General features: G+C 34.0%; 2 protein-coding genes across 2 annotated transcripts; both read left to right on the top strand.

Moving 5' to 3' along the window:
• The first annotated feature begins 3,715 nt into the window (after positions 1 to 3,715).
• Positions 3,716 to 6,944, top strand: LOC110384003 (uncharacterized). Its single transcript, XM_021345012.3, has 3 exons — positions 3,716 to 3,864; positions 6,162 to 6,333; positions 6,684 to 6,944. The coding sequence occupies exons 1-3, from the start codon at positions 3,847 to 3,849 to the stop codon at positions 6,872 to 6,874; spliced, it is 381 nt and encodes a 126-aa protein (XP_021200687.2). The 5' UTR covers positions 3,716 to 3,846; the 3' UTR covers positions 6,875 to 6,944.
• Positions 6,945 to 14,688: 7,744 nt separating this feature from the next.
• Positions 14,689 to 16,162, top strand: LOC110384007 (bombyxin G-1). Its single transcript, XM_049838888.2, has 2 exons — positions 14,689 to 14,845; positions 15,526 to 16,162. The coding sequence occupies exons 1-2, from the start codon at positions 14,692 to 14,694 to the stop codon at positions 15,684 to 15,686; spliced, it is 315 nt and encodes a 104-aa protein (XP_049694845.2). The 5' UTR covers positions 14,689 to 14,691; the 3' UTR covers positions 15,687 to 16,162.
• Positions 16,163 to 19,865: the final 3,703 nt, after the last annotated feature.

Below are 19,865 nucleotides of genomic sequence, written 5' to 3'. Positions count from 1 at the left end.
TACTTGTGAGTATTTATTGCTAATTTATGTTTTTAGAATGTTTTTGACAAAAATAAGTACCTATTTATTTTATCGGATTCTTTTTATTTTTGTAGTGACATAGAAATACTGGACAGGGTACACGACTACATACACGAGTAGAGGGGATTATCGTCATACACGAGGCGGCCATATTGCCACGTGTCAGACTTTTTTTTTAAAGTGGCTCAGGCATAAAAGGCGTTGTCATAAAGATTCTGAAGTAATCCAAAATCAAAATTCGGTGCTCATAGAAATCCATCTAAAAGTTTGTAAATGTGACGAAAAAACCCATTGAAGCGTTCAAGAAACTTTTAAAATGGTTTAAAACCGCATCCCGGTCGTAACATCCATTTCTTCCGTAGTAAGACGATCGCTCTCTTTTTAACGACTTTTTAAAGTGTGTTATTTTGTTGAACACCCTATGTGATGGAAGTCTTAAAGAATTTAAACTAACTTCCGAAATGATGTATAAACTGCAGAAATTGATATTTGTACTGACATGCTTAGATTTTTTACGAATTTAATTACAAAAAGTGATTACGTACTAAATGGCTGATGCTAACATGCAACAATAAAAAAAACAGCCAGCAACTAGTTATAAAATATTTGTCTTTACAAGTACCTAGTACCTACTTCAACGACAAACAAAAAATTGCCATGAATACATACATAAAAAGTCACGCTACCTTACCCAGAGCAAATCACGCGGGGTTTGACGTACCAACAAACTTCGCAAACCCCAACAGCCAGTTCTTTAATAAAATAATTTTCTTTCAAAGCCAAATAGACTGGATACCGAACAATGGAAAGCCGACGCGATCACGACGTGCCGGGGAAAATGAAAAACGAAACAGGTCATTCAAATGAAACAGACCGAACGAAACTTAGTGTGGAGTCCATTGTTATTCATTTTGCTAAAATCGTCAATCAAAGTCGAATATGAAAGGTCTATAAAACTGTGACGTAAATCCAGTCTGAAAGTCAGGGTAGGTCGGATTGGGTAACCAAAGTTTTGTCTATTACATCTATTTCAAGGTAAACTGGGAGAAAACTATAGGACTCAAGTGTCGCAGCTGATTTTAGGTAATGTAGATATTTATCGGTTGGATCATCTCTTTGGCTACCGGCAATTTAAAATGGAACTTTGAGAAGTTTTGATAGGTAGAGAAATTGCTACAATAAATTAGTGCAGGATTTTCTCAATATTTATCTAAAGGTGATAATCAAATCTAAAGCGTAATTTAATCAGAAAAGAAAAGTACTACCTACGAGTATCTAGATGTTTCAGTGCCCTTTCGTCACCTGCACACGATGAACATTTTCGTATTAGAACGGTAATGGATGAACCGAATAGTATTGCCGTTGACAACTGTGGTTTTAGTTCGTAATCAGTAATGTCAGAACGAGCTTTTACAGCACTTTTACTAGCGGATTCAGTCATCTTTCGTTTAGTTACCGGTAGTAGTTTTACACTGCTCGTACGAACCTAATACGCTAGGGTGAAAGCGTTGTAAATCTTATGCAAAATTACTTTTTTATTAGCAGTAGTGGGAATGTCCAAATATTTAATAGATTCCATAATTTTGTTTATGGAATCGAAAGATGTTGCAAATATAGATCTGAATATTGATTGATATGTACATAATTTATCGCCTGAGGTACCCTATTATTAGGTATTTAATCCATGAAAGGTTGCTCAAAATATGCCTTGCAAACTGCAATATTTATTCCGAAATGGCCCGCAGTCCAAATTATGTATTATAATAAACCTTTCCAGAGTGGTTGGTAGTCGCTAGTGATTAATGTGAGATGTCAAAAAATACTCTCATACCGTCTTGCACGATTAACTTGAGTGACTTCGAGTATTCGAGCTCCTCTATATTACATCAGTGTCCTCGCCAAACGATTTTTATTTCAATTGAATGGAGATTTAAATTCAATTAAAATATGTAAGTAATTTAGGTTAGAAGAATGTTATTCATCATCATCATCATCATCTCAACCATAGGACGTCCACTGCTGAACATAGGCCTCCCCCTTTGATCTCTGAAGAATGTTATTGCTCTGTTAAAATTTCTTTTAATCAGCCTGTCTTTAATCAGGTACGCAAAGGACCAACATGACAATAACAAGGACCAAGCTTGTTTATTTTATAAGTTCAAATATCACTGGCCGATTATATAGATTCACTGGCGACTTTATGTCTCCATACGTTTTCCCGACATTACGAAACTTCACATAGTGACATAGTGGCGCCACTTTTAACATTGTAAAAAAGAACATAAACATAAATAATATCAGAAACAAGGATGTTTCGCAAATGAGTCAACAGGGCTTTATCATTAGGGTCACGGCAGATCGGGGGGCGATGAGAATAATAATTTGTATGAAGAAGTGTGTCAGCCTATCCTTATGTTACGTATGTTTATCTATTATCTATCGGCGCATACGCTGGTGTTCGAGTTGTTTATGTGGAGTTATCAGGCGCCGCTCACTGGGGATGTCTCATTTCTTATCGACAAATAAACAACAACAACAAATTAAGGTTAGTCAATATACTAATGGACAATAAATACGCTTGTTGTCTGTTTGTTGCACTCACTTGTTGATTAGCAACAATTAACTGTCTTGTTTTCTATTTGCCTTTCTGATAATTCTAAACTATTATAAGTATTTATAAATATTTTGTCTATTATTAATGACGGGGTATTTCCGTGAACATCTATATTAAGTCGTTGTATAATAAAAGAGAATATCGAGTAAATAAATGGATACGAAATATATAATCAAACAAAACACGTTAGCAGACAAGTGAAGCAGTATCCTTGTCAATATGTGGGACATTACAAACAATATAAACACAATTACAGATACGCTCACAGTTGTGAGTAAACAGTGACCTGTGACCCCGCTCGTTATTTTTAGTTAGTACTAACTTCCTGCCGCTATCTCTCTGATATCGTGTCTGTTGCTATGTGCACGCGATGTACCAGAGTAATGTGTACTAGTCTTTAGAATGGTATACAATAGACCAATTTTTTTTCCGACGTTTGGACCAATTTTTCTACTCGTTCAAATATTATTCATATTTTAGGACCGAGTTATTTTTTATAGAAAATATATTTTAAATTAAAAAATTACACTTTTGGTGTATTTATCAAGTTGTTATTATTACTGGTAAGTTTATATAAATCAAATAGTTATTTGTATTCATGAGAATAGTACTAGTAGAGGAAGCGATAAATAGAATGTTTGTTATTGTACCTAAGCTTGCACTCGTGATAAATAGAGCTATGTTGACAAACTCGAGGTATGAGCTAGGAATTGATTTTGATTGAGCATCGGTGCAGCGTTGCATCTAAATTCCGTATTTTTACAATATTTTGCTTGGTATGAAAAAGAAAAGAAAGTCAAAGTAAAAGAAAGTAACCTTACCTATATTGAAGGTAAATAATGCTTTACATATTTGTTTCGATATAAAGATATCGGGCTAAAAATATGCTAAGGTATCTATAATAACTAAGACCGAAGTAACTCTTATAAAACACGAAAAAGGACCACAACAATTTCGGTTCTAAATAACCCTTTAGTCTGTTCTGTCCAATAAATCACTTGTTGTTTAGAAGAATATCGTTATCTAATTACCATGACAATGTTTTGTAAACGTGGTTATCGATATAAATAAGTTTTAAGTAATTCCGTACTCTGGACCATCGGGGGTTATTTTTAGAGGCGCTAGTGTTGGGCCCGATCCATTCATCAGGTATCTGTGTGAGGGACCAAACAAGTGTGGAGTGCCTGTGAATTTTTTTAGGTATAGCAAGGATGAACTTGAAATATTCCGTATGTATTTTTTTATTTATTTTGTTTTAATATTAAGGTTTTTTAAATATTTAATACTTTAAAAATTAGGCGAGTTTTTAGATTATATTTGTATAAAGTTTTTTTTTACGTGTTCTTAGTTTATGTTCTGAATGTGTAGGTATGCATGAGGGTGAATGATGTCATTTATGAAAATTGAATTTTCTTTCAATTGCGTTTACATTTAAAAATTACAATAATTAATGTAAAAATCTGAGTTCCCTATTTTGCCTTCAGCAAGTTTTTAATTGACGTAAAATACCTACGTACCTATTAATAATGCATGCGACAATAATTCGATTCATATAAAGAATTTTTGAGTGGACTTTAATCACCTACGTAAGTGGACTTTCAAAATTATGGAATAAGCCCTAGAAAGTTTTATCAATTATCATTGAGGTATATAAATAAAATTGTAATTAACAAAATCTAATTAATGTCAATATAGATTCATTGAACACATAAATGTTGGTAATTAAAAACCTTCATACCTGTTAATAAAGTTTATATTATTAATAGCAATTTAGTGCCGAAATTAATGAAAGCTATGTTATTCACAGTCTGCCAATTTAGCCAATATCAATTAATAAATTTATAATTACATTCCTATTGTAGGATACGTTTACGTACGCTTTGATTTAGCACAAATAGTTACTACCACAACTTTTCGACATAGATAGCCCAAACTGTTACTGTTAAAGCTTTTTTATCGTCCCACTGCTGGGCTGCGGCCTCCTCTCACACGGAGAAGGATTGAGCATTAATCACCACGCTTGCTCAATGCGGGTTGGTGATTTCAGACTTTACCTATAGTCCAAAATTGCTTTCAATTACGCTCATCATAAAGTCCTATAAAACTTTTCCAATGGCTATAAAACTGAATATTTAAATAAAATGTATTGATTGCTGCTTCAAAATTAATACAATCTCTCTGTGAATGAGAAAATTATATGATTTCAATAAAAAATGGTGTATTTGGCCATTTTGATAAAGAGCCGATTTTAAGGTTGATGTAAATACTTAATTTGGAAAGTTGATTGACCGTTACTGTTCAATTGACTTTCGATCTGTCGCATAAAATATAGGTCGATACTACAAAATACAATCAAACAGCAATCATGTATTAATTGCTTATTATAATTTATCTATTCTTGAATTAGAAAAAATATTCAATCGTTTCAAATTACAAAATTATATTAGTCTTATTTCAATTTGTTGAAATAATGTATGAAAATGAACGTTACATAGTTATTAAAAATGAACGCGGATAACGCGGATAACGCGGATAACGCGGATAAGTTTGGGGTCGTCATTCCCGAAATGTGTTGTAGACAATACGAACCATTGAAGTAAAAAGCTGTTTACTAGCTTTCGTTATGCGCTATCAAAGTTCATCGTTTTAGCTTGTAAAGACTATTCATAACGAAGTATAATTTTAGAAGGAACCTACCTATAAATATTCTTGTTGATAGGTTTCTATGTACATAGAAACATTGACTCTTAACTTCTAAAGACCGATTGTTTTCAATTAATCATGAGCCGGTTTATTTCCATTCACTTTCACAGTTATTATTGAATATAAGTTATTTTTTACTTATCTGCAAATTATTATTGTCATTAAAATTAATATGCCTGTCCTTATAATATTAATATTTACTAGACAAGATAAATAGCATGCCTCTTTGGTTGAAGCAACTTTTTTTTTAAATTCTCGTTGGTAAATTAAACAAATGCGTTACTTTAAACTTTTCAAAGAAAGTATTTTATGACTTTATTTAAGAGATCTTTTTTATTCATCATATTAAATAAATGGGATCGTATTATTTACTTTTGTTTGCTAAATTGTAGCCATCAAACGAATATATTTGACTTATGTATGACTGCGAAAATCTTTTATGATCTAAGGACCAAAACAATTTCTTGCAGTTAGAACTAATGGAATAATTGCGAATGTATTTGATCCTTTTATTTATTGGTTATTGATAGCTACATTGATTTGTCATAATATCTTAGATCTTATAGCACGAAATACCTAATAGAAATTTCAGGTTTTATTTTTCTGATTACTTTTTATGCTTAATCAATATCTAAGATTGATATAAATTATATACCAATTCTGCATTAATAGATAATTAGGAATATGATCTTTATTCATGTTATAAGGCTGGACAGTTTGTTCGTGTTGTCTTGAACGCGTTCACTCCTGAAAAAAGCTTTCAGTATTACGTAGACCATTTATTTTATTTATTTATAAATATTTTATTATTTCGTTGTTTCAGGTCTACATCGTAATGATACTATACAGTAACGAACACTTAGTATATGGCGATGTCAAGATCTACAGTATAAACGATGAAGTATTAAGTTGTAGTGGATGGCTGTCCACTATTATATTTAATTTTTGTAATAATACGTATAAAATAGTCAAGAGGGACACCTCGTTAATGATAGGTAAATATTTTCTTAGTTTACAATTTAAATATTCCTTATCATCACTTAAGTATTATTTTACTAGGATATTGATAATATGAATTATTATGACAGTGCAGCCTCCCTAAAGTCTAATTAGCGTTTACAAACTACGCTGAGTACTTATACCCTAAAAACTTGAGTCTGAAAAGTTCTGTCTGTTTATCTTTTCGGTTCGCATACAATATCTTGGCAAGCCCTCCCGCGAGCGCCGAGTCTGTGAACGCTATTAGCTTTGGGTTATTATGTAGTACTTACATGATAATTGAGGATGGCCAAACGTTAAGATTATCTACGAATGCAAACACGTAACATAAAATTCTTCTTTCCAGAAAAAATGGCACCTAAAGACTTACAAAAAGACACAAGTAGGAGGCGACTGGTCGACGGAGAGAGGTGGCACCGGGTGCGAAGGCAGGTGGCCTCACAGTGTTGTCTCCACCCATGCACGGTAGCCGATATCATAATGTACTGTCCCAACGATGCGAAACTGCTGCAAGAAAACCCAGATATATTCGATTAAAGCCACGACTTAGGCCCAATGACACTGACAGTTAAAACGTCATTTTGCATAAAGGAACCCTTTACTTTGAAATTTGGAAGCTAGTAAGCAGTTCTTTTGAGAAAAAGGAGGTTTTAAATGTTGTTGGGGAAATTGGGCCTTGATAGTTAGTTTCATAGCAGAGTATTACTATTTATAAATAATGTTTAAGTGTACAGTAACAAATAATTTAATTGTGGAATATATTCTGTGCTGGTTTGAAAGCTAATTCGATTTTTTTACCCTTTGCTTTGGTTGGTGTGCAATATCATGAGTGTGTTTTGAATAAACATTGGTTAGTTATCCAGTATTTGCGGTTTTGTGGTCTGTTGTGTGGTTTTCGCTAAATGAGCTTTATATAGGAAAATAGAACTATACGCTCTAAATATTAATATCGTGCATATTGTAGGGTTTCAAAGCATATGATATGGCTCGGCATCAGCTAGTTAGGTTCAAATACCAAATATGTAATTACGAGTGGTTTTTTAGAGATGTTCATACATTTAACTAAAATATTTCTTGTGTCCCTCTTACTCAAAGTAGATAAATAATATCAGTAAGCAGGTAATGATGACAGTAAATTTTCATTAATAATTATTTTAGCTATCTGCTATATCTTAGAACTATCAGAGACAACGTAGAATATTCTCTCTAGAGAGAGAGCGTAAACTATTTCAGAGTAACCGCAGAGCGGCGCCGCGGAAACGTTCCCGTATATAAGGGAAAGTTTTGAAAAATGCTAATGTCCCTGATTGTGGACACTCTAGATTTATCGTCATATTAGGTGCAGGTACCAACTATGAGAACTTTGGCTGGAACCGCCACGGTATCAGGTTATAGAAGATAGTTTTCTGGCTATGTCTTGGTTGGAAAAAAATATATAAGGAAAGGAGTTATTTTTTGCTTGAATTAGATAGATGTTCCTATACAGTGCTTTATTAGATATACCAATTTTATAGTAGATGACATAATGGGCTGTGTTATCGCTACAGGTAATCTCTTCCAGACAACCTTAGGATCGTGAAACAAAAGTTTATACGGTAGGCAGTTAGCAACAAAAAAGTTTCAGCAAAAAGTGAAATCTGTTGGCATTAATAATATTGTAGTATGTACCACTTCATGACGCAAGCCATATAAAATGTTAATGCGAATTAACAAATAATTACAAGCGTTTTGAATTACATTTCATACCTGTTTCACATTACAAGTAGATGCTGTAAAATTGGTAACATTGAAATTTAGGCATTTATGTTTTATGAATTAAATCGAGGATAAAACATACTTAAAATGGCTATTAATCTGTTTGGGAGCATGGCAGTGACTCGCCAAGTCAATCAAAATATTACCACGGTCATATCATCTTTTCTTAAAAGTAGTTAAAGCTATTATCGAAGGCCATTATCGAACTCATAAAGGGGTTCTTTTTACAATTCACGAACATCCTAAAATGAAACTTAGTTTCTTTTTACAATTCAGGAACATCCTATTATGAACCTTTGTTACTATAAATCAAGATAGCATTACCAAGATCGCAAGCACTACGTTATGCTGTCAATCCTCCCTGTCGTGTCAATAGCCATCGTTCAATCAAGGTCTACCTGGTACCGGATTAGTCTGGCTAGTTTAATTGCGCAGTAAACTAGCCACATCCACACGGAAACCTGACAGCGATACTGTGGGGATTGTGATTGAAACTATGGTAAACGATTCAAGTGTTGGTGAATTGATTGTTTAACTGAGGGCTGGTTTTCAGTACAGTGGAGAACATTGACCTGAGTATTGTAGATTTTTTTAACATATTGTTTTTAATTTTGTTTTTAACATAGCATTACATAGCATTACATAGCGTAACATAGCATTACATAACATTTTTAACAGATTGTTTTTAACATAGTGATGGAATATTTTTGTTAAGGAAAAAAAACGACGTGCACCTATTCATTAAAGAAATAAAGCAGGGAACTGTATTCATCCAAACATTTGCTTGTCTTGAATCTCTGAATTACTTACCTATAATGATATAATGAAGATGAGGGCAATGCCATATGAAGTAAGAAGACTCTTGGAATCTTTGGCAACCGTACCTAAACCATGGTTCAATTTTGACACATAGGTAAGATGTTGGAATATTAAGTTACCTTTCGATCTGTAGAGTAACGGCTGGCTCTATATGATACATAAATAAGAGCTTAAGCCACCCACAAAAAAGTATGTACAATCATCATGGTAGTTGTACCTATGTATTTAAATTATTATGTAGATTAAACCATTTGTAACCTATATTCACAGTGAAATTGTATTACTGAATCAGTTTTCGCAGCCTGTTTGCTAAGCTGGTTTATCTATAAGGTAGAAATTGATTATTCCCATTAAATAAAATATCATCTCAGCTATTGAATTAGCATTAGTAATGCGTTTGATTTCAATTTGTTATAAAAGAAAAAAGATAATATAAAGAACAAAACCTTTTCTAGCCTTTTTTAGCCTTTTTTAGCACATCAAGGTAAAAAGGCTCTTGTGAAAAAAAAAAACTGTGGGTATATTTTTAAAGGCACTTTGATAGTTCCTATCCCGTGGGAAAAACTGTTTGATCACCGAGTTGACATGACGTTGTTAATGAAACTGTAAAAAGAAAACTTTGCTTATTTGTACCTACGTTTAGGTACGTACTAAGAGAAAGGTCTACAGAAGAATATTATAAAATACTGAAGTATTTCGACAATCCAGTGGTTCTTATTGTAGACATAGCAAATAGTACTTGGATACAGAGTGTGATAATTGCTCAATTGTCATCAGTACCTATGCTTGTTAGAATGAAAATAGGTACCTAATAAGAGAAGGAAAACTCAAGACTCTTCACAATTAAAAAAAAAATAGGCTATAGGTAGGTACTACAGGTGTTAGTAAAACTTTCTTGAGGTAAAAATATTTATCGCTTTATGCAGTTGTTAGTCAGCATTTTCAGAGGATCCCCGGCCCGAAGGAAATTAATTTACTCGTTATTTATGTGGAACCGCTCTAGAATATAAATTGGAACGTTTTCCTGCTTTTTTCGCTGATTCCGAGGTATCGTTTCTTTTACCAATTTCGCTGGCAATTAATAAAAATTAGGATGTAAGAGCTTCCATGGATGACTGTATAATTGATCGTCATTGCCACTGATATTTTATAAATTCCTGTTTACTAAATTAGGCAATTAAATTACGATATTAGGTACTTTCGTTTTTAGAGTGATTTTACTTATTTATTTCCTCGTAGTCTTGTTTATTTTTCTAGATGTAGGTAAATGGGGGTGGTAGTGAAAATGTTACAAATAAATAGAAAGTGGAGTAAAAGTTAGGGTTCAATTAAAATTGAAAACTGAACTCGTAATGTAAATAAACCGGCCAAGTGCGAGTCGGACTCGCGCACCGAGGGTTCCGTACAAATCCTGTATAGTTAAAAAGCGAGTCTCGCGCCAACCGTTCAGTTTAGAACAATCATAGTTATGGTAATTTCCTGAGAGTCAAAATAATTAATATTTTTTATTTTATAATATAACTAAAATAGTAGGCCAGTACCTTGTAAAAGTTATTTTATTAAAGTTATTTATATACAACATTTTATAGTAATCATTCAGAAATCTGATTGAAAATAACTAATTATCTCTTAAAGGTCATTGGGCATATCTCACCCGCTTTGTAAAAAGTGGCGGACATGAATCAAAGTAGTTTGAAATCTTGGAGAATATTATGACGTTTCTTTGAATATAAATATTTTATTAAAACTCCATGGAGACGAATGTCCAGGATCGTTTGAAAAATATAAAAGACAAGCAGTTTCAGAGGATTGTACAGGTTGCAGTGCTAGTTTTTATTGTTAAAGACTTTTCATAAAGAAAGAAGATGCCAATTCGGATGACCAGGATCTGATGAGGATCTGGAAACCCTGAGAAATCGAGGGCAACTCTTGAATATTGTAGGCACGCATCGAGTCAAAACCAGACATGTGAGTGTATTTTTGAGGGTACTTGTAAACAGTGAAGGTTTGGAGCTGATTTGATTATGGAGACCACAGAGAGTCGAGGGAACTCCTGAACGGTATGTTGCAACTACCACGTGTTTGGGCTTATTTAATTTGTATTGGCGAAGACTTTCCACATAGATAGGTTAAACTGCCATTGTGGGATCGATAGCAAAGATCAGATATAGTTATGGGAACTCCTTTACAATTTATAACGTAACCTTGTGTTGGAGCTTATTTTATTTTAGGAGATGAGAATTCACTACTAATGGGATCTTTTATTTTTTTAAACATACATAGAGTTCTCTCAACTTTCTCACGTCTCCATCATCAGGTAAGCTCTAAACTTTCACTGTTTGATAGTATCACCAGACATACATCTGAGAATCAAGTTTTAATCCTATGCATGCCTACAATTTCTGATAGTTGCCCTCGATTTCTCAGGATTTCCATCATCAGATCCTGACCTGATGACAATGGAAATAAACGGCGAGTATACTCTTTCACTACAAAGAAATGATTTCTCAAATCCGTCAAACTTGGTCGTTTAAATTCCCCATTGAAATGAGGAAAATATTTGATGTTTACACCTGATTTTCTCTAGATTCCCATGGTTCACATAGATGCGACTAATGCCATAGTAAATCAGAGCCTTTATCATTATACTGTGCTATATTTCGTTCGTATCCGCCGTGGGTATGGTTTCCATACTAAGGTGCCCAATGACCTTTGAATGATTTAAAAATGTTCACAGTTTAGAGGCAATTATATTTAAGAAGGGTTTGATATGAATTTCAACTTTAATATCTCTACGCGTTCATGTAAAAAAGGGTAGGTAGTAAGTTTATAATTATTAAAAAAATATTTTATGTCGTGTAAGCAAAAATAATATTTTAATATCTTATGTAACTTCAAATTTATCATTTTCGCAATTTTTCCTTTATCTGTAGGTACTATATAACGCTGCTTCGTGCCGAATTTCAAGATTCTGAGTTCACGGGAAGTAGGTTTTGATTCCCTAGCGTGTGACGGAAATTCGTTTAAGGTGTCGGTATAACTGCTGTATCTTTTAATCGCGTTAACTTAGAAGTTTGATTTTTTCACTGCCTAAAGGGACAATAGACCTAGGTATTTGGTATAAATTTCAATTTGATACCTTTATTCGTTCGTGAGAAATAAGGTAGTAAGTTTCATTTTATTAAAATATATTTTTTATATTATATAACTAAAAAAATGAGATTTTCGCAATTTTTCCTATATTTGCATTATATGACAATGCTTCATGCCAAATTTCAAGACTCTGAGTTTACGGGAAGTATCCTGTAGGTTTTGATTCCTTTGCGAGTGTCGAAAATTTGTTGAAAATATCGACATAATTGGCTGTATCTTTTGATTGGCTTGGCTTAGAAGTTTGATATTTTCAGAGCTTAAAGGGACAATAGACCTGAGTATTTCATGTTAATTTCAGCTTGATACGTCCACGCATTCTTGAGATAAATTGTCTTGACAGACAGACAGACAGACAGACAGACAGACAGACGGACAACAAAGTGATCCTATAAGGGTTCCGTTTTTTCCTTTTGAGGTACGGAACTCTAAAAAAATATATCTTTAACCACAGCGTAGGTACGGATGAACATGAATGATAAAGTTACCGAAGTTTATTCATTTTCACGAAAAAATGGGAATTGAATTAAAAAATATTTAAATGTTATTCGATTTATATTTCGTAAGTGTATTTCGAAACTTAACGACCAGATTACTTGATTTTGAGCTAACTAAATGGTAAAACAATACTCCACCTATTTATAAACCTGATTAAAACCAAAACAGTAGGTACCTACTGTACGAAAATAACTCATCAAAATAGACGTAACTAAATTTATTTACACGAATTATCGAAAACTACCGAATATGAATTCATTAACGACATGTAAACTTAACATCAAAATTCATTCAGGTAAAAAGCTATCAAGTTGAAGAGTACGTAAGCATTCAGATGAGTGTAAAGGTGTGGATATAGTGAAATAAAAAATGCTTAAAAATGCAATTTTCAGCCACAGCGGCCACTCTCGAAGGAGATTGGTTGGACATTCAGGTACTCTCATGGCCCGATGGACTGGCAATCCGACACTACCGGAGAAAAATCAAGTGTATTACTGACATTTGATCTCCGAGACACGGGTAGACTCTGGACTGCTTTATGAAATTTCCTTACAACAAACAATGCTATTTTCGGCCCGAACCAGGAATCCAACCTCAACCTCCGTGCATAACAGTCACGCTTTATGACCAGTACCAACGGGGCAGTCTTATAAAACTATGATTTGTCCTCAGTGTCTCTCGGTTATACGGAGTAAATATTTGCTTGCTACGTGACCTACAAACTGAGCTTACGACAATTGTGATTTGTAAGTGTATTGGCATCTACAATCGGCTTTCAAATCCTTGTGTGTCTTGAATAACAGGCTTATTGGGCATGGAAGCAGCTCAATATTAATTCTTCTGAACTTTGAATGGACATACTTAATGAATCTCTGTTGGAACATGCATACATTCATGCGTTATAAAGTGAAGCGACTCATTTTGGGCACACATTTTAGTATAAAGTACCGTTGATAAAGTAATGTAAGTATACATACTTACATATTTTTTTACCTACCATATTTTTTTCGTGTTTTTGTAAAAAGCTGCAGAGCTTTTAGTAGATATGTATCATCCGCTAATTTATTCAATGTAACCTCACCCTATCTTTCCCATAACGAGTATATAAGACGAATATTCTCAGAATTTACATACAACTATAAACTTTCATTTGGACAGCACCTAACTGCTTAAACGGTAAGAACATTTTCATTTACTATTAAATTGCTAAGGACAGAATTTCCATAGATAACTTTTCCATACTGTTTTTCATAAGTGCATGCAAAGGAGTATTGTGACTCGTAATTATATTTGAAATGAGATAAGTGGAATATAAGCGTTTCGATATGGTTTTAACCATTCTTTTCAAATAAGAGGATATTCTCAGCTGTTCTAAGTTCTTCCCTGCGAAAAATATAGATAGGTAAAAACGCCTAGAGGAAGAGAGCGATATTGTAAATCAAATTTTACCAAAACCAGCTTTCTCTCTATTCAATCCTCAGCCACAGTTTTCGCAGAAATGTATTGAATAAATCAAAGGCATGTATAAATATATGCTGTATATTCACTCTGTTCAAACAAAATGTTTTAAAATTAAACCAAAAATATCGAATTGCACACTAATTATTAATTCAGTATTCTTTTTATATCCTTGCTGTTTAATTTTGTTTACAGAACTGTTTTACTAAACAAATAATCAATTAAACTATGTTTAAAAATTCTACACTTCTGTAAAAATATTTACACGATCACCATCACGCGATTTATCATTAACTTCATGAAATGACCGATCAACAAAGGTCGCGGGTTACTTTTCTGTTTAGTTGGACCATCTATCTTAGACATATTTAAAACGGGCCAGTAGTAACCAAACAAAATCATTTTTACTAAAACTAAGCTGAAAATAAGCAATCAAGAAAAAATGCAGACAGCCCCCGAAATGCCTGGCCCTCACCACTTCCTATGTGTTATTGCTGTAAAGAAGAAGTCAGGTCTTGTAATAACGTTTCTAAAATCTAGCCAGAACCATAAACATAGGCTGACAATTAGCACTTTTTGACGTCAAGTCAAAATATGTAAAGACTCCAAAACTCTCACTCTCTACTACTTTCGAACCCTTTGTGTCTTATGCAGTTGCAAATCTAGCCAGAACCATGAAGCTGATCATCGTGTCCTGTCTCCTGGCCCTATCCTACGTGGCTGCTGACCAGACACCAGTCATTCTCTGCGGGAGGCAGTTGGCGAACACACGGGCGCTCCTGTGTTATGGGTCCGACTATGTCGACAAGAGAAATAGGATTATGACAAGTTTGTATATATTTTTTTATATTCATAAAAGTACTTTTTGTGTTAAGGGGAATGAATTAGTTAGACTCTCAGAGACTCTCTGACTCTTAGAGGATAGAAGTAGGAAGGTATCAAATTAAGGTCCAGGTCATTTTAAAAGGTAATTCTGAACTAACACATTTTCGTTTTGGATTGTACCTACTTAGGTATCAAATAAAATAAAGATAGAAATACTGAAAGCTGCTAAAGCATTAAAGTTGGAAAAATGCAGAACTAAATGTTTGCTTGTTGTTGCTCTTTTCTCTTTAAGTTATCTAATAACTTCAGTAAGAACTGAAAGTCATAATAATTTTGCAGTGTTTTGTATTCAATAAACCATATAATACGAAGCAGTTAAAAAAAAACTTTACCTACTTGACCTAGATAAAACCAGGTAAGGAAATTCTCTCTCCAAAAATCAAGAAAGGTATTTGAAAGCCCTTGAAATTTTCGGTAGGTCATGTTTATTCAACTAGATGCATAACACAACAGTGTAAGAATATTCATCGTCACGGTCCGAGGGTTCTTTTTTCAAAAGCACAGACCCCTAATTTTAAATTAAGAATATTTGTTTACTTTTTAAGTGTCATACTGGCATGATAGCAACGACCAAGAAGGATGTATGCTGTTCTCGTTCTTATGCTTGTTTTTTTTTTGTTCAGCTGATTTCTTCCCGGGAGATAAAGCCAATGAGATTGACTGGCCCTGGACTGGTCGTCGAGGAAGTTTGTCTGCCAACTGGTCGCGATACAAGAGAGGTGGCCTGGCTGATGAATGCTGCCTCAAACCTTGCACCACTGACGTTATTCTCAAGTACTGTTAGACGAAAACAAGCTTTTATTCCTGCGCTTTTGAAATGAGACACTTTTTGCAATCCTATACGAATCTCTGTAGTGATATCAGTAAACGTGTGCTAGCTACGAAAATCACATTGCGATAAGATCTCATTTTGAACGCCCTCGAATCTAATATTTTTGTACCAATTTATTTATCGTAAGACCATAAGTAACTAGTCCACATAAATGTTTGTATACTCATAGGTACATTGTACCAAAACCTAAACAGGTTTTATTCGAAATGACTGAGAAAATTATTGAATAACACATTATTTGTACATTTTGAATTAAAATAAAAATATATAAGAAAAGAGAAACAAGCTTTTCAATGTCCATTGAAATTAGTGTACATTTTACGTTTTTAATTTCCAATCTACGTGGGAGGGAATACAAATCAGAGGTATAAAGGAGAGCTATTGTGTTCCGGACGGTGGAAAAACAACCAATGTTTGAATAGGGAATATCAATATTGATAAATATGAAGGTATAAAGCCTGCTTGCTATGTACCTACACGTTTTTTATTTCTAGCCAGTAATAAAGTATCGAAAAGATGTTACATGGTAAAACAAATATTTGAATATCGAAACAAGTGGGTAGGGGTAGCCATTATGAATAATTGATACCTAAATAAATGCTAGCAAAGGCTTATTTTTTAGGTTTATGAATAAAATCAAGCAGAAAACATGGAATGTTGTCTGAAAGGCCACTTTATATACTCACTCTAATATATAATATAAATTAAATGGCATTTATTATTCGCTTAGGTAGGTGTAGTATTTATGTAGTAAGTTTACCTTATAAACACATTGAAACATCTTTAATTAAAATCCTTCGTAGGCGAGCAAACCAAAGTCTAATTAGATGTAATTAAAGTTAATCCCATAAAGGAGATATAATATAATATTTTATGTTTTCATTCATAATGAGATTTATTGAAAGCGTCCTATTATTTTATAAATACCTTTGGAGGCCTACTATGATATTTTTTGGAAGTATTTTGTAGTAATAATTTGTTAATTAAAGATTCTCATAATGTGGGTTTCCGTGAATATTATTCTGCAGCTATTTACATTTTGCTAAAATGTCCCACTTAAAAGACGCTTATATTTATAATATATGAATGACCTCAGACATAAATACCTCAATAACAATTTCCTTACTCGGGAATCAGACTTACACCTTCAACTAATATCATCAAAGATAAAAAAATGCCTTCAGTAAAAAAAGTTACCTAGTTCAACTTTTTGATCCATAAGTTTCCATTGATGCTTATCACCCTTTCAACATTCGGGATATTGAAGTCATCGAGTGCCATAGTTCAGAGCAATATTGGCAGCAGATTGCCCCAATATGTATCTACGTACTTTGAACATTTATAGCGCTTTCAGATAAGCGGTTTTTTGTTGCGCGTAAAAAAACCGATCGTATCGACGCACGACATTTTCCGAGCGGAAAAAATCCGTCGCGCAGTTTCAAGTGGCATCTTTGGTTCAATTTGGTACAATCAAACAATACGGTAGTTTCCAACGAGTCAAATTCATTACTTTTATTTAACTGTCAAAAACTGTCACTTTCTTTGCAATATGTATGAAAGCGCAACTTATGACGTCACAGATTTTTCACATCAAACTGGATTCTTATTTAGCTTATATTATCAATAAAAAAATTGAATCAATTATTCCATCAAAACGATAAATGGAAGTGACATTATTTTTAGATGCTTCACTAAATGAATATGACAACGTAATTTATTTTTGACCTAGTCATCCACCCAATTGACAACTAGGTACCACCATTGTTTTCTGTTGTTTCGAATACGATGCTACAACGCATAGGAAGCGAGCGATGTCGTCACTTGGAAAACCTGAGCGGGAAATCCGCTAGTATGAAAAGGCTGTTAAAAGTAATATTTAAATATTTTCCCGTGGTTCCCTCGTAACGTTTATTAGTAGGTCGTTATGGTAACAGGTTTCGTGTTCAGTATAATTTGAAATGTAATCAAGAATAAATGTGTAGGTAATTTAATTTGTAAGTATTGGGAGAACGTAGGAATTAAACGTTGGGATTTTTGCACGGTGTTTTTTTTTTGGTATTACTTAGTGATTGAATTGTGGTGTAATACCATATTTATTAAGGCAATGTTTTTTCAAACTAATAACTTACTGTGTTCAAACCAAAGCATTATATAGATTTTAACTAGCTTCTGCCCGCGACTTCGTACGCGGATCCTGTCCCTTATGCCAGCGACTACGGGGTCAGCAAAATCAAAGATCTGAATAGTCTGATATTGAATTTTAAGGGACCGAAGAGAAACGTTCTATATACTTAATTTTTGTACTTTAACAGCAAAAGCACAGCAGATTAAACAAAACGCTGAGAATTGAACCGCAATAGACGTGACCATAGGGATAAAAGTAGTGATTCTAATTAGTCCGCATTTGTGTGTGGCAAAAATATTACACAAGTATTATTACGTAAAAAAACATTAAATAGATGACAAAGTCGTGGTGACTTAGTGGAAGTCGTGGTGGTTTAGTGGGTAGAGAACCAATCTCTCAAGTATGAGCTGAAGGGTGAGGATACCTCGGTGGACTTTAAACGCAGATTACGCGCTCCCTGTGCTTACCATGAGGCACCTACCCTCCGAGCAGGGCTACTAATCCTGTAAATAGCGACTCCACTCTGGACGGCCAAGCCAAGCCAGAGGCGTGAGACCTACCCCCGTCATGATTCACTCCGACTGGCCGGAGATGGGGGACAGTATACTCTCCCTGGAGAACTCAGTATATATAGCCCCGTGGGGTCGCTACTCCCCGTCTCCCAGCCTCAGATGTCCTGCGGTACCTATATCTCATTATTATTGTCGTTATTATCTCAAGAGCCTTGCTATAGTCTAGCTCGGCCCCTGGAGTTCAACATCAGGTGTTTTAGATCTTCAATTTGTGTAAGTCAATAGAAAGTGCTTATCAAATTGAACAACTTTTGCTAAAACGTCATACCTGTATATGGAGAAGCTGGGCTCTTGGGGTTCCACATTAGGTGTTCCAGATCTTAAAATTTATTATCTCAGCTGAAAATGCTCATCACATGAAACAATTTTTGCCATGGCATCATTTTTGTATCTCTTATAGTTTTGTTGGTCTGTTGGAGTTCTGCACCAGGTCTTCAAGTTTCGAAGATAAATTATAGCCTATATGTTGACCAGGCTTAATACTGATACAACAAAGAAAAAATCATTGAAATCCGTTCAGTAGTTCGGAAGATTAGCGTGTACAAATCTAAGAAGATGTATACAAACTTTCATCCCCTATTTTATCCCCTTAGGGATGGAATTTATCAAAATCCTTTCTTAAGGGTTGCCTACGCCATAGTAGCTTTATGCATGCAAAGTCTCAGTCCGATCGGTTTAAAATTGACAAAGTTTCATACAAACTTTCATCCCCTATTTTATCCCCTTGGGGGTAGAATTGATCAAAATCCTTTCTTAGCGGATGCCTACGTCATAACATCTACCTGCATGCCAAATTTCAGCCCGATCCGTCCAGTGGTTTCAGCTGTGCGTTGATAGATCACTATGTCAGTCAGTCAGTCACCTTTGAGTTTTATATATTTAGATATAGGTAAATACTTTTAAAAACCTCAAGGTTCATCAGTTAGCTTATTCCGTATTTTATGATCTATTTACTCACAAATTGACATTGATATGAGATGAATATAGAACAGTTACACGTTTTTCCTATCTTTTTTGATATAATATTCCAATAAGTATGACAAATTGAATGAACATTTCGTAAATCAAATAAATTCAAGTGGAAGTAAGTATGGCCGGATATTAAAGAAAATATTTTTCGTATTATCTTTGATATCTTTCTTTTCCTTAGTAAGTTATACACTAAGTATACACTTAATATGTGTATTTCATTATATTCAGAAATTACCATACACGTGTAGTTAGATAGCCCTTAAAATCCTGAAATGCTTGCTTAACTGATGTAGACTGTTTACGAAGTCAATGACTATGAAGATTTTTCCTCATTATAAGTTTCTTTGTCCTTACGAGTGTCCAGTTTTGATCTGTATCAGTTTTGACCATTATGATCATAATATAACTTTTTATTATTTACTGCTGGGCATCGGCCTCGCCATCTCGCTTCCACATTTTCCG

Source organism: Helicoverpa armigera, chromosome 12 (assembly GCF_030705265.1).
Source record: "Helicoverpa armigera isolate CAAS_96S chromosome 12, ASM3070526v1, whole genome shotgun sequence".
NCBI classification, from domain to species: domain Eukaryota; kingdom Metazoa; phylum Arthropoda; class Insecta; order Lepidoptera; family Noctuidae; genus Helicoverpa; species Helicoverpa armigera.
Note: the sequence above shows the minus strand (reverse complement) of the source record. Positions and strands in the feature narration are given on the sequence as shown.